At 42.6% G+C, this 25,346-nt stretch overlaps 1 protein-coding gene across 2 annotated transcripts in view; it reads right to left on the bottom strand.

Annotated features, from left to right (window-relative positions):
• Positions 1-25,346, bottom strand: part of STARD5 (StAR related lipid transfer domain containing 5) — a 172,367-nt gene that overhangs the window by 22,311 nt on the left and 124,710 nt on the right. For both annotated transcript variants that reach the window (XM_069766111.1, XM_069766112.1), the window contains 2 exons: positions 2,733-2,782; positions 324-456 (listed from right to left, as the gene is read on the bottom strand). In XM_069766111.1, the coding sequence (XP_069622212.1) occupies positions 324-456; positions 2,733-2,782 (183 nt within the window). The remainder of the gene's footprint in view (positions 1-323; positions 457-2,732; positions 2,783-25,346) is intronic.

Here is a 25,346-nt window from a genome sequence, read left to right as displayed (position 1 = left end):
GCTGAGTGTGGTCATGCCCATTTATTCAGCACATGATCAAATGTATGCAAATCACATACGTGAAGTCACGAGTCTCCAGCTCTCGTCTCTGGCACCAGAGAATAGTCACAGAGGGCGTGATCTGAGGATTCACAAGTCTGTAGTTACATAGAGTGACTGCAGACTTGTAGCTTAAAACTGGACAACACCTTTAAGTTCACCTAGAAGATTTAGCTATTAAACATGTTCTGAAATGTAATGGCCATCGAGCTCAACCTAGTGAGGTAATTTGAGATACAGTCCAGAAATGACTTCTTCCCTTTATCTAATCTTTTTGTACTCACATCAGTAACGGTTTCCAAGAGCTGAAAATCATCCACATTACTATCCCACTTCACCCTCAGGCCGCCAGCCTCTGGTTTTAAACATTTCCAAACATCTTCTGGATTAGCCGCCACTGAGCCCTCACCTTTGTATCTACATGTGAAACAAAACAGGATCATGTTAGGCCTCTTCACACCATGATGTTACCTTTCTTTCTGAATTTTTTTTTTGCCAAAAGAAAAATGTAAGTGCAAACCACTGTGTTATGGGAACTTTTCTCAATCATTTTTAATAAATTTTGAAAAAAAAAATGACAGCAGTGAAAAAGCATACAGCAAAATATTAGTCACAATAACAGTAAAGTGTCAATGTATACAGTCCATTATTCACAGAAATACAAGAAATACATTTATTCATATTTATAAGATACAGTCTCATAGGTTTACTAAAGGTACTGTCACACATAACGATATCGTTAACGATATCGTTGCTTTTTGTGACGTAGCAACGATATCGTTAAGGAAATCGTTATGTGTGACAGCGACCAACGATCAAGCCCCTGCTGGGAGGTCGTTGGTCGCTGAAGAAAGTCCAGAACTTTATTTTGTCGCTGGATCTCCCGCTGACATCGCTGGATCGGCGTGTGTGACACCGATCCAGCGATGTCTTCACTGGTAACCAGGGTAAACATCGGGTAACTAAGCCCAGGGCCACGCTTAGTAACCCGATGTTTACCCTGGTTACCAGCGTAAAAGTAAAAAAAATCAAACAGTACATACTTACCTACCGCTGTCTGTCCCCGGCGCTGTGCTTCTCTGCACTCCTCCTGCACTGGCTGTGAGCACAGCGGCCGGAAAGCAGAGCGGTGACGTCACCGCTCCGCTTTCCGGCCGCTGTGCTCACAGTCAGTGCAGAGGAGTGCAGAGAAGCACAGCGCCGGGGACAGACAGCGGTAGGTAAGTATGTAATGTTTTTTTTTTTTTACTTTTACGCTGGTAACCAGGGTAAACATCGGGTTACTAAGCGCGGCCCTGCGCTTAGTAACCCGATATTTACCCTGGTTACCGGCATCGTTGGTCGCTGGAGAGCTGTCTGTGTGACAGCTCTCCAGCGACCAAACAGCGACGCTGCAGCGATCGACATCGTTGTCGGTATCGCTCCAGCGTCGCTTAGTGTGACGGTACCTTTAGTTAAATGTGGTATAATCCGGGCTCAATTTGCTCTACAAAACAGTCTTATATAATGTGCACTGTATCAAGGTTATTATTCTATTCCTGTCGCCCCCCCCGGATTATGCCAGGAGGTGGAGATGCTATCTTAAACCTTATCTTTTCCTTTCCCCACCCAGGAAGGCGTGAGGCTGAAATGTATATGATTACACTAACCAGACAGACAAGGGTAGACAGACAGGGAGAAAGAAAATTACAATCATGCAAATACACTCACAAAACAACAGAATGGAAAAGGGGAGGAATAGGTAGGAGAAACCAAATAATAGAGGATGAGGATAAACATGCAAACCAACTCCAAGCAGAAATCTCCTGAACAACTCTCCAACCACCTACTCCAAACACTGAATTTCTCCTCCAACATCTAGTCAGGAAGTAGAACTAACACTGGCAACTCAAGTGCCAGTGGCCAACATACATACCAGAGGGGAGTGGCCAACACAGAATAGCTGAAACAATTCAGGATGGAGAGCTTCAGCACATCAACTGAACTGATTAACCCTTTCCATGACAGAGCAAGGAAAACCTGCACTGTTTAATAGGATGGTGAAATCTTCTGGCCCCTCTCTGTCGCGGTGTCCCTGTGACAATAGTCTGGTGAGGTGAGACCAAAATTGAACTCTTTGGATGCCATAATACACACCTGAAATTCTCGCCAGGTTGTTACTGGCATCTGGTGAGCATTTCATGTCAATAGCGCCTTTAGCAATATATTTACTTAGGAAGTTGGTGACGTGTTCAATACTTAATTCAACCACTGTATATATATCACAACGTGATGTGAAAGAGAATATAAAACTTCTTTATAAACTGCCAATATCTTAAGACAGTAGCACTGTAAATGTCCAGCAAAAAGAAGTTATCACCTAACTACTGAATACTGAAAATCAGTAGGCATCTGACTGCTGGAACAAAAGAAGAATAAACAAAAAGAGGCACTTTTATATTTGTTAGAATTGGGGAGCAATGCACATACTTGACCGCTGCTCCATTCATTACAGGGCTTCCGGAAAAGAGCGAGAACTGCGCTCGAAGTCCTATAGACAATGAATGGAGTGGTGGTTGAGCATTTCCACTGCTGTCTAAGTCTATTGGTGACAAAAGTGTCCCGTTCTGAAAATTGGTGGGAGTCTCAGTGGTCGGACACCAGGTAGATATACTGTATACTGAATGCACCATAATTCTAGCTTCATTACTTACAAGTTCCCAGTGAACTCAGTTGATGGCCTCCAGTAGACAGCGACATCACCCTATAGAGAAAATACACAACACCATAAACTACTGACAAGTCATGAATTTGTATAATGCGAGCACAACTAGTTACTGATTGTACTTCTGCAACATTTATGCATCGGCAATTATCAACTAATGTATTCATATCCAATGTGTGTATGTAAATGACATCTACGGTAAGTCCCAAGATCTGATATTTTAGTACAGAAAGGCATGTTTCCAGCTCTGTACACATTGTATCATGAACTTACAGCATATTAGATTGACCAATGTGCGTCTTTTACTGTGATAATTTTCAAATTTTGAGAGTCGGATATAAAACAGCAAACAGTGTAATACTTTCATGACATGTTATTGTGCACATACAGTGGATTGCAAAAGTATTCCCCCACTTAATCCTTCAGGTGCTTCACAGGAATTTTTGGAATGTTTTTTTAAAAAAATGAACATTTACATTTTTTTCACAAAAAAAATACTTCTGATTCAATTTTTTTTATTTAAGCAAGGGTATCAGGAGAAATTGGACCCCAAAAGTTGTTGTGCAATTTGTCCTGAGTACGCTGATACCCCATATGTGGGGGTAAACCACTGTTTGGGCGCATGGCAGAGCTCGGAATAGAAGGAGCGCCGTATTACTTTTTCAACGCAAAATTGGCTGGAATTGAGATAGGACGCCATGTCGCGTTTGGAGAGCCCCTGATGTGCCTAAACAGTGGTAACCTCCCACAAGTGACACCATTTTGGAAACTAGACCCCCCAAGGAACTTATCTAGATGTGTGGTGAGCACTTTGAACCCCCAAGTGCTTCACAGAAGTTTATAATGTAGAGCCATAAAAATAAAAAATCATATTTTTTTCACAAAAATGACCTTTTCGCCCAGAATTTTTTATTTTCCCAAGGGTAACAGGAGAAATTGGACCACAAAAGTTATTATGCAATTTCTCCTGAGTACGCCTATACCCCATATGTGAGGGTAAACCATTGTTTGCGTACACAGCAGAGCTCAGAAGGGAAGGAGCACCATTTGACTTTTTCAACGAAAAATTGGCTGGAATTGAGATCGGACGCCATGTCGCGTTTGGAGAGCCCCTGATGTGCCTAAACAGTGGAAACCCTCCAATTCTAACTCCAACCCTAACCCCAACACACCCCTAAACCTAATCCAAACCCTACCCATAACCCTAATCCAAATCCTAACCCCAACTCTAGCCCCAACCCTAACCCTAATTTTAGCCCCAACCCTAACCCTAACTTTAGCCCAACTAACTTTAGCCCAACTCTAACCCTAATGGGAAAACGGAAATAAATACATTTTTTTATTTTATTATTTTTCCCTACCTAAGAGGGTGATAAAGGGGGGTTTGATTTACTATTTTTTAATTTTGATCACTGTGATAGGGTCTATCAGTGATCAAAATGAACCAAAAGGAAAAAGTCTCCTATTGTTGCTGGGTGCTGGCCGGCAGATATCGACGGGTGCACTGTGCATGCTCCTGCCATTTTCTCCTGGAAGAAGAAGCCGGCAGCCCGGGGGACCTGTAGGGACAACGGAGGTACTGGGGGTGATTGGGGGACCAGGGGACCCTATTTCTCTCTCCTCTGATGTGAAAATAAATGGAAAATCAGACTTTATTTTGTGGTCACCGTTATACCGTTAATAATGACGATCACAACATCGGGGTCGGCAAAAACCGACCCGAATCATGTCTTCTGGGGTCTCAGCTACCCCCAGCAACCGAGACCCCGGAGAAATTCCGACGCTGGGGGCGGTATAAACTTAAACCTCAGCGCCGTTAAAAAGCGACGCGGTGGTTTAAGTACCCTTAACTGCCGCCATTAAAAGGCGTATCGGCGGTCATTAAGGGGCTAAATGTAACGCTCATCATTCTCTCCTGCTCTCGCTGATCGCCGGTAGAGCAGGGGAGAATGATGAGAGCCATGTTCAGCACCCAGAAATGGGGAACAGCGCTTACTGTAATGCTTCTTCCCTGGCGCCCATCCGTGTGGTACCGATGCAGCACACACCTATGCCGCAAAGATTACACACACGGACACTGACATCTCTGGTACTGGAAATATCAGGACATATGAAAGAGGCATTAGGTTTTTATGTTTGGCAGCTGTCACGCTAAAAGACACTTCTTATTGCAAAAAATAGTTTTTGTATTGCCACATTTTGAGAGCTACAATTTTTCCATATTTTGGTCCACAGAGTCATGTGAGGTCTTGTTTTTTGCGGGACGAGTTGACATTTTTATTGGTAAAATTTTCAGGCATGTGACATTTTTTGATCATTTTCTATTCCGATTTTTGTGTGATAGAATGAGCAAAAACCAGCAATTCATGAGTTTCTTTGGGGGTGGGGGGGCGTTTACACCGTTCAACGTGTGGTAAAATTGATAAGGCAGTTTTATTCTTTGGGTCAGTACAATTACAGCTATTCCTCATTTATATCTTTTTTTTATGTTTAGGCGCTTTTATATAATAAAAACTATTTTATAGAAAAAACAATTCTTTATTATCATACCGCTGAACAAAAAGTGGAATAACACGTAATCAAAAAGACGGCTATAAATTAACATGGTACCGCTGAAAACATCATCTTGTCCCGCAAAAAATGAGCTGCCATACAGCATCATCAGCGAAAAAATAAAAAAGTTATAGCTGTCAGAATAAAGTGATGCAAAAACAATGACACTGGTCTACAAAAAAAAAAAACGGCATGGACTTTAAGAACAGTTTTAGACTAATTTGAGGATGCTGAATTCAAATCTGATCTCATAATTTCTCTATCACATCACGTTTTTGCGCTATAGGTATATAGCCCATTTTCATGAATTCCATGATAAATATAAGTAGAAAAAGTGCCGGTTTATACAGTTCACTAAGATAAATTTAGTTTTCATTTAGTCTCCCAATAAATGTGAGAATATCTTTGTTTTCTTTGAACATGCATAATTCCCATTTGTTATGATAACACCCTTGTTTTCTGTGCTACTGGGACAGTAGAGCTACAGCAGAGCATTGGGTGAAAACTGAATGGCCTCAGCGACAGAGTTTGGCATCTGGCGATAAGAATGTCATCAATGATCCTAGTGGATAGGAAGGACATTGTCTTTCCTCCCTTACACATAAAACTTGGATTGATGAAGCAGTTTGTCAAAGCTCTCAATCACAGTGGAGAATGCTTTAACCCCTTTCTGACATCGGACGTACTATCCCGTCCATGTGGGGTGGGCCCCTATGACCATGGACGGGAACGTACGTCCAGCGCGATCGGCGGCGCTCACGGGGGGAGCGGCGCCGATCGCGGCCGGGTGTCAGCTGCCTATCGCAGCTGACATCCGGCACTATGTGCCAGGAGCAGTCACGGACCGCCCCCGGCACATTAACCCCTGGCACACCGCGATCAAAGATGATCGCGATGTGCCGGCGGTGCAGGGAAGCACCGCGCAGGGAGGGGGCTCCCTGCGGGCTTCCCTGAGCCCCCCGCAGCAACGCGATGTGATCGCGTTGCTGCGAGGGTCTCACCTCCCTCCCTCCCTGCTCGAGCCCCGGATCCAAGATGGCCGCGGATCCGGGTCCTGCAGGGAGGGAGGTGGCTTCACAGAGCCTGCTCAGAGCAGGACCTGTGAAGGCTGCAGCGCTGCATGTCAGATCAGTGATCTGACAGAGTGCTGTGCAAACTGTCAGATCACTGATCTGTGATTTTCCCCCCTGGGACAAAGTAAAAAAGTAAAAAAAAAAATTTTCAAACGTGTAAAAAAAAATAAAAAAAAATATTCCAAAATAATGAAAAAAAAAAAAATATTATTCCCATAAATACATTTCTTTATCTAAATAAAAAAAAAAAAACAATAAAAGTACACATATTTAGTATCGCCGCGTCCGTAACGGCCCGACCTATAAAACTGGCCCACTAGTTAACCCCTTCAGTAAGCACCGTAAGAAAAAAAAAAAAAAAAAAAACGAGGCAAAAAACAACGCTTTATTATCATACCGCCGAACAAAAAGTGGAATAACACGCGATCAAAAAGACAGATATAAATAACCATGGTACCGCTGAAAACGACATCTTGTCCCGCAAAAAACGAGCCGCCATACAGCATCATCAGCAAAAACATAAAAAAGTTATAGTCCTCAGAATAAAGCGATGCCAAAATAATTATTTTTTCTATAAAATAGTTTTTATCGTATAAAAGCGCCAAAACATAAAAAAATGATATAAATGAGGTGTCGCTGTAATCGTACTGACCCGAAGAATAAAACTGCTTTATCAATTTTACCAAACGCGGAACGGTATAAACGCCTCCCCCAAAAGAAATTCATGAATAGCTGGTTTTTGGTCATTCTGCCTCACAAAAATCGGAATAAAAAGCGATCAAAAAATGTCACGTGCCCGAAAATGTTACCAATAAAAACGTCAACTCGTCCCGCAAAAAACAAGACCTCACATGACTCTGTGGACCAAAATATAGAAAAATTATAGCTCTCAAAATGTGGTAACGCAAAAAATATTTTTTGCAATAAAAAGCGTCTTTCAGTGTGTGACGGCTGCCAATCATAAAAATCCGCTAAAAAAAACGCTATAAAAGTAAATCAAACCCCCCTTCATCACCCCCTTAGTTAGGGAAAAATTTAAAAAATGTATTTATTTCCATTTTCCCATTAGGGCTAGGGTTAGAGTTAGGGCTAAGGTTAGGGCTAGGGCTAGGGTTAGGGCTAGGGTTAGGGCTAGGGTTAGTGTTAGGGTTAGGGCTAGGGTTAGGGCTAGGGTTAGGGCTAGGGTTAGGGTTAGGGCTAGGGTTAGGGTTAGGGCTAGGGTTAGGGTTAGGGCTAGGGCTACAGTTTGCGTTGGGGCTAAAGTTACAGTTAGGGTTTAGATTACATTTACGGTTGGGAATAGGGTTGGGATTAGGGTTAGGGGTGTGTCTGGGTTAGAGGTGTGGTTAGGGTTACTGTCGGGATTAGGGTTAGGGATGTGTTTGGATTAGGGTTTCAGATATAATTGTGGGGTTTCCACTGTTTAGGCACATCAGGGGCTCTCCAAACGCGACATGGCGTCCGATCTCAATTCCAGCCAATTCTGCGTTGAAAAAGTAAAACAGTGCTTCTTCCCTTCTGAGCTCTCCCGTGTGCCCAAACAGGGGTTTACCCCAACATATGGGGTATCAGCGTACTCAGGACAAATAGGACAACAACTTTTGGGGTCCAATTTCTCCTGTTACCCTTGGGAAAATACAAAACTCGGGGCTAAAACATATTTTTTGTGGGAAAAAAAAGATTTTTTATTTTCATGGCTCTGCGTTATAAACTGTAGTGAAACACTTGGGGGTTCAAAGTTCTCACAACACATCTAGATTAGTTCCCTGGGGGGTCTAGTTTCCAATATGGGGTCACTTGTGGGCGGTTTCTACTGTTTAGGTACATTAGGAGTTCTGCAAACGCAATGTGACGTCTGCAGACCATTCCATCTAAGTCTGCATTCCAAATGGCGCTCCTTCCCTTCCGAGCTCTGCCATGCGCTCAAACGGTGGTTTCCCCCAACATACGGGGGATCAGCATACTCAGGACAAATTGGACAACAACTTTTGGGGTCGAATTTCTCCTCTTACCCTCAGGAAAATACAAAACTGGGGGCTAAAAAATAATTTTTGTGGGAAAAAATTTTTGTTTTATTTTTACGGCTCTCCATTATAAACTTCTGTGAAGCCCTTGGTGGGTCAAAGCGCTCAGCACACATCTAGATAAGTTCCTAAGGGGGTCTACTTTCCAAAATGGTGTCACTTGTGGGGGGTTTCTACTGTTTAGGTACATTAGGGGCTCTGCAAACGCAATGTGACACCTGCAGACCATTCCATCTAAGTCTGCATTCAAATGGCACTCCTTCCCTTCTAAGCCCTCCCATGTGCCCAAACAGTGGTTCCCCCCACATATGGTGTATCATCGCACTCAGGACAAATTGGGCAACAAATTTTGGGGTCCAATTTCTCCTGTTACCCTCAGGAAAATACAAAACTGGGGGCTAAAAAAATAATTTTGTGGGAAAAAAATTTTGTTTTATTTTTACGGCTCTGCATTATAAACTTCTGTGAAGCACTTGGTGGGTCAAAGTGCTCACCACACCTCTAGATAAGTTCCTTAGGGGGTCTACTTTCCAAAATGGTGTCATTTGTGGGGGGTTTCAATGTTTAGGCACATCAGTGGCTCTTCAAACGCAACATGGCGTTCTATCTCAATTCCTGTCAATTTTGCATTGAAAAGTCAAACGGCGCTCCTTCCCTTCCGAGCTCTCCCATCCGCCCAAACAGTGGTTTACCCCCACATATGGGGTATCAGCGTACTCAGGACAAATTGTACAACAACTTTTGGGGTCCAATTTCTTCTCTTACCCGTGGCAAAATAAAAAATTGGGGGCGAAAAGATAATTTTTGTGAAAAAATATGATTTTTTATTTTTACGGTTCTACATTATAAACTTCTGTGAAGCACTTGGTGGGTCAAAGTGTTCACCACACCTCTAGATAAGTTCCTTAGGGGGTCTACTTTCCAAAATGGTGTCACTTGTGGGGGGTTTCAATGTTTAGCCACATCAGGGGCTCTCCAAACGAAACATGGCGTCCCATCTCAATTCCAGTCAATTTTGCATTGAAAAGTCAAATGGCACTCCTTCGCTTCCGAGCTCTGCCATGCGCCCAAACAGTGGTTTACCCCCACATGTGGGGTATTGGCATACTCAGGACAAATTGTACAACAATGTTTGGGGTCCATTTTCTCCTGTTACCCTTGGTAAAATAAAACAAATTGGAGCTGAATTAAATTTTTTGTGAAAAAAAGTTAAATGTTCATTTTTATTTAAAAATTCAAAAAATTCCTGTGAAGCACCAGAAGGGTTAATAAACTTCTTGAATATGGGTTTGAGCACCTTGAGGGGTGTAGTTTTTAGAATGGTGTCACACTTGGGTATTTTCTATCATATAGACCCCTCAAAATGACTTCAAATGAGATGTGGTCCCTAAAATAAAATGGTGTTGTAGAAATGAGAAATTGCTGGTCAACTTTTAACCCTTATAACTCCCTAACAAAAAAAAATTTTGGTTCCAAAATTGTGCTGATGTAAAGTAGACATGTGGGAAATGTTACTTATTAAGTATTTTGTGTGACATATCTCTGTGATTTAATTGCATAAAAATTCAAAGTTGGAAAATTGCGAAATTTTCATAATTTTCGCCAAATTTCCGTTTTTTTCACAAATAAACGCAGGTACTATCAAAGAATTTTTACCATTGTCATGAAGTACAATATGTCACGAGAAAACAATGTCAGAATCACCAGGATCCATTGAAGCGTTCCAGAGTTATAACCTCATAAAGGGACAGTGGTCAGAATTGTAAAAATTGGCCCGGTCATTAACGTGCAAACCACCCTTGGGGGTAAAGGGGTTAACTATATATGTTCAACTTTTCTTGGTCTTAGTGAAGAGAAGAAAAAGGCTGGAATATTTGATGGACCTCAAATAAGAACACTTATGAGAGACCCAAATTTTATCACATCAATGAATGAGACAGAAGAAAGAGCTTGGAACACATTTTGTAATGTGGTGCAGAATTTTCTAGGGAATAAGAAAGAAGACAACTATGAAGAGATTGTGGAAGAGCTACTAATGAGTCTGCAAAATCTTCGATGTAGAATGAGTATCAAGATTCACTATTTACACAGCCATTTGGACTTTTTTCCAGAGAACCTTGGGGATGTGAGTGAGGAACAAGGGGAGCGTTTTCATCAGGACATTAAAACAATGGAAGAACAGTATCAAGGCCAGTGGGACTCACGTATGATGGCTGACTATTGCTGACTATTGCTGGAGCTTGATGAGAGACAACCCAGAAGCTGTACATCACAGATCAGCCAAGAGAAGAAAGTTCAAATAACTGCCATTTGTCATTCATCTGTGTGCCATATATATGTGTTTTTATATTTTGTAGTTTAATTCTGTAAGTATATTTGATTTGCTGTACATAGACTTGTAATCTTTGTTAGTCCTAGATTAAACATATACAAAATGTAGTACCGAAAATCATGTGTTTTTATCATAAAACATTAGGAGTAATTTTCATCAAAAATTGAAAATATGTCGAAATCCTGATGTATGATAGCCAAAAACGGAGTTCATATTCGTAATCAGCAGCCAAAATGGACTTAAAATATGTTTTAAAACCTTTTGCCAGAAAAACTGCGTTGACCAGTGTTATTTTTTGCCTTTTTTTTTAAATGGTGTTCACCAAAGGGGTTAACTAGTGGGACAGTTTTATAGGTCAAGTCATTATGGACGTGGAAATACAAAATATGTGTACTTTTATTTAGATTTTCTTTAATTCAAATATTGATTTAATGGTAGAATAAATATTGATTTTTATTATTATTATTATTTTTTTTTATATTTTTACAATTATTTAAAAAAAAAATTTCACTTCATTCAAAGTTTTACACTTTGCCCCACTATGGGACACTCATTTTTTGCAGGCTCATCGCTTCTATAGCATATAGATGAAGCAGCATCTGCATGCTATAGAAACTGTCAGCGCACTGACCCGAGAGACTTCCTGACATGCACTTCGCATGATAGGAAGTCTCTCAGCTCTGGAGACCCGGATGTCATCATGACATCGGGTTACCATGAGAGCAATCGGGACCCCGTGTCATGCCACGGGGTCTCCGATCCAAAGGCAGAGGGGCTGTTAGACCTCTGCCTGCTCCCGGAATGCTGCAATCGTGTTCGATCGCAGTATTCCAGGTCCGTAACCGCTCCTGGCACTTAGTGCAAGGTGTCAGCTGTGAGAATCGGCTGACACCCAGCCACAATTGGCCGCATTCCCCGTGTACGCGGCCAATCGCTAATGATGTACTATTCCATCCATGGAAATTAAGTCCCAAGTCACATGGAAGGAATAGTACGTCTGAGGTCTGAGAGGGGTTAAATATTTTTGTAATCCGATTTGTGTGTGATGCATCAGCACTGAGTAGTCTAAGTTTCTGAAGAGAAGTGAGAACAATATAGGCAAAAATTTAATTTATGAGATCAAATAACTAAAAATTGGCATGTGCATATGTATTCACACCTTTTGCAATGAACCCCCGAAAAATTTCTGGTGCAAGCTATTACCTTCATAAGTCACATGGTTAGTGAAAGGAAGTCCACCTGTGTGTAATCTAAGTGTCACATGTCTGTCAGTTTATACACTTTACCTTTTCTGAAAGGCCACAGAGGCTGCAACACCATTAAGCAAGAGGCACCGCTAACCAAAGCCACCATGGAGACCAAGGATCTCTCCAAACAAATCATGGACAAAGTTGTTGAGAACTACAAGTCAGGGCTGGGTTATAAAAAAAATCCCAGTCTCTGATGATCCTCTGGAGCACCATCATATCCATTATCATCAAATGGAAATAACATGGTCCCACAACAAACCTGCCAAAAGAGGGCTGCCCAATAAAAGTCTTTTTTGCCACCAAGGTAAATGCTATATCAAATCAACACAGTTCATCACGTCTAGAACACCATCCCCACAGTGAAATATGGCAGTGGCAGCATCATGTTGTGGGATGTTTTTCAACAACAGGGAAAGTGAAAATAGTCTGAGTCGAGGGGAAGATGGATGGTGCGAAATACAGGGATATTCTTGATCAAAACCTTTTTCAGTGTTAGTGATTTGAGACTTGACAAGCATTCACCTTCCAAAAAACTCAAGTGGTTTAAGGGGAAATGTGTATATGTTTTGGAGTGGCCTAGTCAAAGCCCCCACCTTAATCTAACTGAGAATCTGTGGTCAGACTTGAAGATTGCTGTTCATCAGAGGAAACCCTCTAACCTGAAGGAGGTGGAACAGTTTTGCCTTGGGGAATGGGTAAAAATCCCAGTATAAAAATGTGGAAATCTCAGAGACTTATCCACAGCCACTTGAGGCTGTAATTGCCGCAAAAGCAGGCTCTACACAGTACTGACTTTAGGGGTTGAATAGTTATGCACTCTGAAGTTTTATGTCATTTTGTACTGTTAGTTGACTGCTTCACAATGAAAAGAAAATCAAATGTTCACTGTTGTAGGCATGTTCTTTCCTAGAGATGGGAAAACACAAACAAGTAAAGTTCGGCGTCCTTACCAGACACCGAACACGGACTTCCGTGTTACTATTCTGGTTCGGACCCCTGAACACTGGGTGTCTGTTGCGCTGTCATGTGCATGACTGCATGGCAAACACCGCTTCTGATTGGCAGTAAAATCATCACCGCCGATCAGACAGCTGCGGTTCCCACACTGTCACTTCGGTGAGATCCCCGCTAGCACAGTGAGAAAAAGTCTCAGAGGTTCACTGCAGTTCAAATTCATGACAGTGAAATTCTCCCGCTGAACTCACCTCTGCACCTTGAGACTTTTCCTCACTGTGCTAGCGGGGATTTCGCCGAGGTCTGCGCAGTTCAGCCCGGCTGGGAATGCAGCCTCAGTGACTGTCAGTAACCTCAATGACGTCACCGCTAGTCACTGAAGCTGCGCTCGCAGCAGCACATTCACTAGTGGTTCTCAAACTGGACAGTCGCATCTCAGCACCGTCCATGTTGAAAACTGTTTATCCCAGAGACATGGATTACGGCGTGAGACAGAACGACGAAAAGGTGAGGGACATTGTTTTTTATTTTTATTTGACTACAAGAGATGAAGGATTCAATGGAATGGGCATAAGGGGAGTATAAAGGTGTTTTTTTAAATAACATGCTCCAGAAGACCACTGCTCTAGAGGACCACTGCTTCACAAGATCACTGCTCAAGAGGACCACTGCTTCACAAGACCAATGCTCAAGAGGACCACGGCTCCAGAAGACCACTACTCAAGAGAACCACTGCTGTAGAAGACCACTGCTGAAGAGGACCAAGGCTCCAGAGGACCACTGCTCAAGATGACTGATCCATAAGACCACTGCTCAAGAGAACCACTGCTGTAGAAGACCACCACTGAAGAGGTCCAAGGTTCCAGAGGACACCGCTCAAGAGGACCACTGCCCAAGAGAACCAAGGCTCCAGAAGACCACTGCTCAAGAGAACCACTGCAGTAGAAGACCACTGCTGAAGAGGACCAAGGTTCCAGAGGACACCGCTCAAGAGGACCACTGCTCAAGAGGACCAAGGCTCCAGAAGACCACTGCTTGAGAGAACCAAGGCTCCAGAGGACCAGTGCTCAAGAGGACCACCGCTCCACAAGACTAAAACTCAAGAGGACCACTGCTCCACAAAACCACTGCTCAAGAGAACCAAGGCTCCAGAAGACCACTGCTCAAGAGGACCACCGCTCCACAAGACCACTGCTCAAGAGAACCAAGACTCCAGAAGAACACTGCTCCACAAGACCACTCAAGAGAGACAGGGTGTTATGATCAGGTGGTCTTGGAGCAGCATGAAAACTTTCTCTGGAGTAGGTGGTAACTATACCGACCGCAAACCCTGATCTTAACACCGCAACTAGAAGTAGCCGTGGGGTGTGCCTAACAAAACCTAGACACCTCGACACAGCCGGAGAACTAAATACCCCTAAAGATGGAAATAGGAAAACTATCTTGCCTCAGAGTAGACCCCCAAAGGATAGGCAGCCCCCCACAAATAATGACTGTGAGTTGGAGAGGAAAAGACACACGCAGGCAGAAAACAGGCTTAGCAAAGGAGGCCACTTCTAGCTAAATAGAAAGGGACAGGACAGGATACTAAGCAGTCAGCATAAAAATACTACAAAAATATCCACAGCAGAAAATACAAAACTCCACCACCTAACTAAAGATGTGGAGAGTATAACTGCAACTCCAGAGAATCCAACCAGACTGAGAAAAACAACTGACACAGTCTAAGCTGGACAAATAGAAACAAACGATCAGCACTGAAAATAAGCACACAGCAAGTGTGCTTCAGAAAAAGAAACAGACACTTATCTTTGCTGAACTGGCAGCTAAGCAGGTGAGGCCAGGCAGAGATCCAATACTTCCAAAGAAACATTGACAACTGGAAAGGGCTAATGAATCCTGCACACTTAAATATCCCAGTCAGAACAGCAATTAGCAGATACACCTGGCCAGGACTGTGACTCAGAGACAACTGCATTCCCACCTAACACCACTGGAGGGAACCCAAGAGCAGAATTCACAACAGTACCCCCCCCTTGAGGAGGGGTCACCGAACCCTCACCAGGACCTCCAGGACGATCAGGATGAGTCAGATGGAAGGCACGGACCAAATCAGCAGCATGGACATCAGAGGCAAAAACCAAAGAATTATCCTCCTGGCCATAACCCTTCCATTTGACAAGGTACTGAAGCTTCCGACTCAAAAAACGGGAATCCAAAATCTTCTCAACAACATATTCCAACTCCCCATCAACCAACACAGGGGCCGGAGGATCAACAGAGGGAACAACGGGCTCCACATATTTCCGCAACAAAGATCTATGGAAGACATTATGGATAGCAAAAGAGGCCGGAAGCGCCAGTCAAAAAGACACCGGATTAATAATCTCAGAAATCCTATAAGGACCAATAAACCGAGGCTTAAACTTAGGGGAAGAAACCTTCATAGGAACGTGACGGGAAGGCAACCAGACCAGATCCCCAACCCAAAGCCGGGAACCAACACACCGACGACGGTTAGCAAAATGTTGAGCCTCGAGCCTCCTCCTGAGACAACACCAAATTGTCCACCACATGAGCCCAAATCTGCTGCAACCTGTCAACCACAGAATCCACACCAGGACAGTCAGAGGGCTCAACCTGCCCAGAAGAAAAACGAGGATGAAAACCAAAATTACAGAAGAAAGGCGAAACCAAAGTAGCCGAACTAGCCCGATTATTAAGGGCAATCTCGGCCAATGGCAAAAAAGCCACCCAATCATCCTGATCAGCAGACACAAAGCATCTCAAATAAGTCTCCAAAGTCTGATTAGTTCGCTCGATCTGGCCGTTTGTCTGAGGATGAAATGCAGAAGAAAAAGACAAATCAATGCCCAGCTTTGCACAAAAGGCCCGCCAAAACCTAGAAACAAACTGGGAACCTCTGTCGGACACAATAGTCTCCGGAATACCATGCAAACGGACCACATGCTGAAAAAACAACGGAACCAAATCAGAAGAAGAAGGCAATTTAGGCAAAGGCACCAAATGAACCATCTTAGAGAATCGGTCACAAACAACCCAGATAACCGACATCCTCTGGGAAACAGGAAGATTGGAAATAAAATCCATAGAAATATGCGTCCAGGGCCTCTCAGGGACAGGCAATGGCAAAAGCAACCCACTAGCACGGGAGCAACAAAGCTTGGCCCGCGCACAAGTCCCACAGGACTGCACAAAAGAACACACATCACGCGACAAAGAAGGCCACCAAAAGGACCTACCAACCAAATCTCTGGTACCAAAAATGCCAGGATGACCAGCCAACACGGAACAGTGAACATCAGAAATCACTCTACTAGTCCATCTGTCAGGAACAAACAGTTTCCCCACAGGACAGCGGTCAGGTTTGTCAGCCTGAAATTAATGAAGAACCCGTCATAAATCAGGGGAAATGGCAGAAAGGACCACCCCCTCTTTCAGAATACCGACCGGCTCTAAGACCTCAGGAGAATCAGGCAAAAAACTCCTTGAGAGGGCATCAGCCTTAATATTCTTAGAACCCGGAAGTTACAAGACCACAAAATCAAAACGAGAAAAAAACAAGGACCATCGAGCCTGTCTAGGATTCAACCGTTTGGCAGACTCGAGGTAAATCAGATTCTTATGATCGGTCAAGACCACAATACGGTGCTTAGCTCCCTCAAGCCAATGTCGCCACTCCTCAAACGCCCACTTCATGGCCAACAACTCCCGATTGCCGACATCATAATTGCGTTCAGCAGGCGAAAACTTATGAGAAAAGAAGGCACACGGTTTCATTAACCCCTTTACCCCCAAGGGTGGTTTGCACGTTAATGACCGGGCCAATTTTTACAATTCTGACCACTGTCCCTTTATGAGGTTATAACTCTGGAACGCTTCAACGGATTCCAGTGATTCTGACATTGTTTTCTCGGGACATATTGTACTTCATGACAATGGTAAAAATTCTTTGATATTACCTGCGTTTATTTGTGAAAAAAACGGAAATTTGGTGAAAATTATGAAAATTTCGCAATTTTCCAACTTTGAATTTTTATGCACTTAAATTACAGAGCTATGTCACACAAAATACTTAATAAGTAACATTTCCCACATGTCTACTTTACATCAGCACAATTTTGGAACCTAAATTTTTTTTGTTAGGGAGTTATAAGGGTTAAAAGTTGACCAGCAATTTCTCATTTTTACGACACCATTTTTTTTTAGGGACCACATCTCATTTGAAGTCATTTTGAGGGGTCTATATGATAGAAAATAACCAAGTGTGACACCATTCTAAAAACTGCACCCCTCATGGTGCTCAAAACCATATTCAAGAAGTTTATTAACCCTTCTGGTGCTTCACAGGAATTTTTGGAATGTTTAAATAAAAATGAACATTTAACATTTTTTCACACAAACTTTATTTCAGCTCCAATTTGTTTTATTTTACCAAGGGTAACAGGAGAAAATGGACCCCAAAAGTTGTTGTACAATTTGTCCTGAGTACACCGATACCCCATATGTGGGGGTAAACCACTGTTTGGGCGCATGGCAGAGCTCGGAAGCGAAGGAGCGCCATTTGACTTTTCAATGCAAAATTGACTGGAATCAAGATGGGACACCATGTTGCGTTTGGAGAGCCCCTGATGTGCCTAAACATTGAAACCCCCCACAAGTGACACCATTTTGGAAAGTAGACCCCCTAAGGAACTTATCTAGAGGTGTGGTGAGCACTTTGACCCACCAAGTGCTTCACAGAAGTTTATAATGCAGAACCGTAAAAATAAAAAATAATATTTTTTCACAAAAATTATCTTTTCGCCCCCAATGTTTTATTTTTCCAAGGGTAACAGAAGAGATTGGACCCCAAAAGTTGTTGTACAATTTGTCCTGAGTACGCCGATACCCCATATGTGGGGGTAAACTACTGTTTGGGCGCATGGGAGAGCTCAGAAGGGAAGGAGCGCCGTTTGACTTTTCAAAGCAAAATTGACAGGAATTGAGATGGGACGCCATGTTGCGTTTGGAGAGCCACTGATGTGCCTAAACATTGAAACCCCCCACAAGTGACACCATTTTGGAAAGTAGACCCCCTAAGGAACTTATCTAGATGTGTTTTGAGCGCTTTGACCCACCAAGGGCTTCACAGAAGTTTATAATGCAGAGCCGTAAAAATAAAACAAAAATTTTTTCCCACAAAAATTATTTTTTTAGCCCCCAGTTTTGTATTTTCCCGAGGGTAACAGGAGAAATTGGACCCCAAAATTTGTTTCCCAATTTGTCCTGAGTGCGCTGATACCCCATAAGTGGGGGGGAACCACTGTTTGGGCGCATGGGAGGGCTCGGAAGGGAAGGAGCTCCATTTGGAATGCAGACTTAGATGGAATGGTCTGCAGGTGTCACATTGCGTTTGCAGAGCCCCTAATGTACCTAAACAGTAGAAACCCCCCACAAGTGACACCATTTTGAAAACTAGACACCCTAAGGAACTCATCTAGATGTGCTGTTAGAGCTTTGAACCCCCAAGTGTTTCACTACAGTTTGTAACGCAGAGCCGTGAAAATAAAAAATCTTTTTTTTTCCCACAAAAATTATTTTTTTAGCCCCCAGTTTTGTATTTTCCCAAAGGTAACAGGAGAAATTGGACCTCAAAAGTTGTTGTCCTATTTGTCCTGAGTACGCTGATACCCCATATGTTGGGGTAAACCCGTTTGGGCACACGGGAGAGCTCTGAAGGGAAGGAGCACTGTTTTACTTTTTCAACGCAGAATTGGCTGGAATTGAGATCGGACGCCATGTCGTGTTTGGAGAGCCCTGATGTGCCTAAACAGTGGAAACCCCCCAATTATAACTGAAACCCTAATCCAAACACATCCCTAACCCTAATTCCAACAGTAACCCTAACCACACCTCTAACCCTGACACACCCCTAACCCTAATCCCAACCCTATTCCCAACGGTAAATGTAATCTAAACCCTAACCCTAACTTTAGCCCCAACCCTAACTGTAGCCCCAACCCTAACCCTAACCCTAACCCTAGCCCTAATGGGAAAATGGAAATAAATACATTTTTTTAATTTTTCCCTAACTAAGGGGGTGATGAAGGAGGGTTTGATTTACTTTTATAGCGGGTTTTTTAGCGGATTTTTATGATTGGCATCCGTCACACACTGAAAGACGCTTTTTATTGCAAAAAATATTTTTTGCGTTACCACATTTTGAGAGCTATAATTTTTCCATATTTTGGTCCATAGAGTCATGTGAGGTCTTGTTTTTTGCGGGACGAGTTGACGTTTTTATTGGTAACATTTTCGGGCACGTGACATTTTTTGATCGCTTTTTATTATGATTTTTGTGAGGCAGAATGACCAAAAACCAGCTATTCATGAATTTCTTTTGGGGGAGGCGTTTATACCGTTCCGCGTTTGGTAAAATGGATAAAGCAGTTTTATTCATCGGGTCAGTACGATTACAGCGACAGCTCATTTATATCATTTTTTTATGTTTTGGCGCTTTTATACGATAAAAACTATTTTACAGAAAAAATAATTATTTTTGCATCGTTTTATTCTCAGGACTATAACTTTTTTACTTTTTTGCTGATGATGCTGTATGGCGGCTCGTTTTTGCGGGACAAGATGACGTTTTCAGCGGTACCATGGTTATTTATATCTGTCTTTTTGATCGCGTGTTATTCCACTTTTTGTTCGGCGGTATGATAATAAAGTGTTGTTTTTTGCCTTGTTTTTTTTTTTCTTACTGTGTTTACTGAAGGGGTTAACTAGTGGGCCAGTTTTATAGGTTGGGTCGTTACGGACGCGGCGATACTAAATATGTGTACTTTTATTGGTTCTTTTTTTATTTAGATGAAGAAATGTATTTATGGGAATAATTTTTTTTTTTTTTCATTATTTAGGAATATTTTTTTTTATTTTTTTTTTTACACATTTGGAAATTTTTTTTTAAACTTTTTTATTTTGTCCCAGGGGGGACATCACAGATCGGTGATCTGACAGTGTGCACAGCACTCTGTCAGATCACCGATCTGACAATGCAGCACTGCAGGCTTCACAGTGTCTGCTCTGAGCAGGCTCTGTGAAGCCACCTCCCTCCCTGCAGGACCCGGATCCGCGGCCACCTTGGATCCGGGCCTTGGATCCCTGCGCGGTGCTTCCCTGCAGCAACGCGATTTGATCGCGTTGCTGCGAGGGTCTCCTACCTCCTTCCTCCTTGCTGGACCCGGATCCAAGATGGCCGCGGATCCGGGTCCTGCAGGGAGGGAGGTGCCTTACCAAGTGCCTGCTCAGAGCAGGCATTTGGTAACGCTGCAGCGCTGTTTGACAGATCGGTGATCTGTCAGAGTGCTGTGCAAACTGGCAGATCACCGATCTGTATTGTCCCCCCCGGGACAAAGTAAAAAAATTTTTTTCCAAATGTGTAAAAAAAAAATAAAAAAAAAATATTCCTAAATAATGAAAAAAATATATATATTATTCCCATAAATACATTTCTTTATCTAAATAATAAAAAACAAACAATAAAAGTACACATATTTAGTATCGCCGCATCCGTAACGACCCAACCTATAAAACTGACCCACTAGTTAACCCCTTCAGTTAACACCGTAAGAAAAAAAAAAAAACGAGGCAAAAAACAACGCTTTATTATCATACCGCCGAACAAAAAGTGGAATAACACTCGATCAAAAAGACAGATATAAATAACCATGGTACCGCTGAAAGCGTCATCTTGTCCCGCAAAAAACGAGCCACCATGCAGCATCATCAGCGAAAAAATAAAAAAGTTATAGTCCTGAGAATAAAGCGATGCAAAAATAATTATTTTTTCTATAAAATAGTTTTTATCGTATAAAAGCGCCAAAACATAAAAAAATGATTTAAATGAGGTATCGCTGTAATCGTACTGACCCGAAGAATAAAACTGCTTTATCAATTTTACCAAACGCGGAACGGTATAGACGCCTCCCCCAAAAGAAATTCATGAATAGCTGGTTTTTGGTCATTCTGCCTCACAAAAATCGTAATAAAAAGCGATCTAAAAATGTCACGCGCCCGAAAATGTTACTAATAAAAACGTCAACTCGTCCCGCAAAAAAACAAGACCTCACATGACTCTGTGGACCAAAATATGGAAAAATTATAGCTCTCAAAATGTGGTAACGCAAAAAAAATTTTTTTGCAATAAAAAGCGTCTTTCAGTGTGTGACGGCTGCCAATCATAAAAATCCGCTAAAAAACCCGCTATAAAAGTAAATCAAACCCCCCTTCATCACCCCCTTAGTTAGGGAAAAATTTAAAAAATGTATTTATTTCCATTTTCCCATTAGAGTTAGGGCTAGGGTTAGGGCTAGGATTAGGGTTGGGGCCAAAGTTAGGGTTGGGGCCACAGTTAGGGTTGGGGCTAAAGTTAGGGTTAGGGTTAGGGCTAAAGTTATGGTTAGGGTTTAGATTACATTTACAGTTGGGAATAGGGTTGGGATTAGGGTTAGGGGTGTGTCAGGGTTAGAGGTGTGGTTAGGGTTACTGTCGGGATTAGGGTTAGGGGTGTGTTTGGATTAGGGTTTCAGTTATAATTGAGGGGTTTCCACTGTTTAGGCACATCAGGGGCTCTCCAAACGCGACATGGCGTCCGATCTCAATTCCAGCCAATTCTGCGTTGAAAAAGTAAAACAGTGCTCCTTCCCTTCCGAGCTCTCCCGTGTGCCCAAATAGGGGTTTACCCCAACATATGGGGTATCAGCGTACTCAGGACAAATAGGACAACAACTTTTGACGTCCAATTTCTCCTGTTACCCTTGGAAAAATACAAAACTGGGGGCTAAAAAATATTTTTTGTGGGAAAAAAAAGATTTTTTATTTTCAAGGCTCTGCGTCATAAACTGTAGTGAAACACTTGGGGGTTCAAAATTCTCACAACACATCTAGATGAGTTCCCTGGGGGGTCTAGTTTCCAATATGGGGTCACTTGTTGGGGGTTTCTACTGTTTAGGTACATTAGGGGCTCTGCAAACGCAATGTGACACCTGCAGACCATTCCATCTAAGTCTGCATTCCAAATGGCGCTCCTTCCCTTCCGAGCCCTCCCATGCGCCCAAACAGTGGTTCCCCCCCACATATGGGGTATCAGCGCACTCAGGACAAATTGGACAACAACTTTTGGGGTCGAATTGCTCCTCTTACCCTCAGGAAAATACAAAACTGGGGGCTAAAAAATAATTTTTGTGGGAAAAAATTTTTGTTTTATTTTTACGGCTCTGCATTATAAACTTCTGTGAAGCCCTTGGTGGGTCAAAGCGCTCAAAACACATCTAGATAAATTCCTTAGGGGGTCTACTTTCCAAAATGGTGTCACTTGTGGGGGGTTTCAATGTTTAGGCACATCAGTGGCTCTCCAAACGCAACATGGTGTCCCATCTCAATTCCTGTCAATTTTGCATTGAAAAGTCAAACGGCGCTCCTTCCCTTCCGAGCTCTCCCATTCGCCCAAACAGTGGTTTACCCCCACATATGGGGCATCAGCGTACTCAGGACAAATTGTACAACAACTTTTGGGGTCCAATTTCTTCTCTTACCCTTGAGAAAATAAAAAATTGGGGGCGAAAAGATAATTTTTGTGAAAAAATATGATTTTTTATTTTTACAGTTCTGCATTATAAACTTCTGTGAAGCACTTGGTGGGTCAAAGTGCTCACCACACCTCTAGATAAGTTCCTTAGGGGGTCTACTTTCCAAAATGGTGTCACTTGTGGGGGGTTTCAATGTTTAGGCACATCAGTGGCTCTCCAAACGCAACATGGTGTCCCATCTCAATTCCTGTCAATTTTGCATTGAAAAGTCAAACGGCGCTCCTTCCCTTCCGAGCTCTCCCATTCACCCAAACAGTGGTTTACCCCCACATATGGGGTACCAGCGTACTCAGGACAAATTGTACAACAACTTTTGTGGTCCATTTTCTCCTGTTACCCTTGGTAAAATAAAACAAATTGGAGCTGAAGTAAATTTTTTGTAAAAAAAAGTTAAATGTTCATTTTTATTTAAACATTCCAAAAATTCCTGTGAAGCACCAGAAGGGTTAATAAACTTCTTGAATATGGTTTTGAGCACCTTGAGGGGTGCAGTTTTTAGAATGGTGTCACACTTGGTTATTTTCTATCATATAGACCCCTCAAAATGACTTCAAATGAGATGTGGTCCCTAAAAAAATGGTGTTGTAAAAATCAGAAATTGCTGGTCAACTTTTAACCCTTATAACTCCCTAACAAAAAAAAAATTTGGTTCCAAAATTGTGCTGATGTAAAGTAAACATGTGGGAAATGTTACTTATTAAGTATTTTGTGTGATATATCTCTGTGATTTAATTGCATAAAAATTCAAACTTGGAAAATTGCGAAATTTTCATAATTTTCGCCAAATTTCCGTTTTTTTCACAAACAAACGCAGGTACTATCAAAGAATTTTTACCACTATCATGAAGTACAATATGTCCCGAGAATACAATGTCAGAATCACTGGAATCCGTTGAAGCGTTCCAGAGTTATAACCTCATAAAGGGACAGTGGTCAGAATTGTAAAAATTGGCCCGGTCATTAACGTGCAACCCACCCTCGGGGCTTAAGGGGTTAAGGAACCTCTTTTTTAGCAACAAAAAAGAACCCCGCTCCCAACGGTGAAGAAGATGGCCGAATATGCCCTTTCTCCAAAGACTCCTTAATATAGCTCCGCATGGCGGCATGTTCAGGTACAGACCGGTTGAAAAGTCGGCCCTTAGGAAACTTACAGCCTGGAATCAAGTCAATAGCACAATCGCAGTCCCTGTGCGGTGGAAGGAAACTGGACTTGGGCTCATCGAACACATCCTGAAAATCAGACAAAAACTCCGGAACTTCAGAAGAGGAAGAAGGGGCGATAGACATCAGAGGAACATCATTATGAACCCCCTGACAACCCCAACTAGTCAGACATGGACTTCCAATCCAAAACAGGATTATGTACCTGTAACCAGGGAAAACCCAGCACGATAGCATCATGCAAATTATGCAACACCAGAAATCGACAATCTTCCTGATGGGCTGGCGCCATGCGCATGGTCACCTGTGTCCAAAACTGGGGCTTATTTTTAGCCAAGGGTGTAGCATCAATGCCCCTTAAAGGAATAGGGTCCTGCAAAGGCTGCAAGGGGAAACCACAACGCCTAGCAAAGTCAAAGTCCATTAAGTTCAAGGCGGCGCCTGAATCCACAAACGCCATGACAGAAAATGATGACAATGAACAGATCAAGGACACAGATAACAGAAATTTAGGTATTACAGTACTGATGGGAAATGAAATGGCGATCCTCTTTGTCCGCTTAGGGCAGACAGAAATGACATGGGAAGCGTCGCCACAATAATAACACAACCTATTGAGACGTCTGAAACCTTGTCGTTCTGTTTTAGACAGAATCCTATCACACTGCATAGGCTCAGGAATTTGCTCTGAGGATAACGCCACAGCGCGCAAAGTTCTGCGCTCCCGCCAGCGCCGGTCAATCTCAATGGCCAGAGACATAGAATCACTCAGATTGGAGGGTGTGGGAAACCCCACCATAACATCTTTAACAGATTCAGAAAGACCCTTTCTGAAAATTGCCGCCAAAGCATCATTATTCCATGTAGTCAACACAGACCATGTTCTGAATTTCTGACAATACAATTCAGCCGCCTCTTGCCCCTGAGACAGGGCCAACAAGGTCTTCTCAGCTTGATCCACCGAATTAGGTTCATCATACAGTAATCCTAATGCCTGAAAGAAGGAGTCTACATTAAGCAAAGCAGGATCCCCAGATTCCAGGGAAAATGTCCAATCCTGTGGATCACCACGCAGCAGGGAGATGATGATTTTAACTTGTTGAATGGAATCACCAGAGGATCGAGGTCTCAGAGCAAAAAACAGTTTACAGTTGTTTTTAAAACTCAAAAATTTGGACCTGTCACCAAAAAAAACAAATCAGGAGTAGGAATCTTCGGTTCTAAAGCAGGAGTCTGAACAATGTAATCAGAAATACCCTGTATACTAGCAGCAAGCTGGTCTACACGAGAAGCTACGGTAATTCCTGAACATTCATGCTAGCACAAGGCTCTTCAGTCACCCAGAGATAAAGAGGGAGGAGAAGACAAAACAGACTGATGAAAAAAAAATGGCTCAAGACCTTTCCTCCCTTCTTCTGAGATGCATTTAACTCATTGTTGGCCAGTTGTACTGTTATGATCAGGTGGTCTTGGAGCAGCATGAAAACTTTCTCTGGAGTAAGTGGTAACTATACCGACCGCAAACCCTGATCTTAACACCGCAACTAGAAGTAGCCGTGGGGTGTGCCTAACAAAACCTAGACACCTCGACACAGCCGGAGAA

The sequence above is a fragment of the Ranitomeya imitator genome, chromosome 4 (genome assembly GCF_032444005.1).
Source record: "Ranitomeya imitator isolate aRanImi1 chromosome 4, aRanImi1.pri, whole genome shotgun sequence".
Lineage (NCBI taxonomy): Eukaryota > Metazoa > Chordata > Amphibia > Anura > Dendrobatidae > Ranitomeya > Ranitomeya imitator.
Note: the sequence above shows the minus strand (reverse complement) of the source record. Positions and strands in the feature narration are given on the sequence as shown.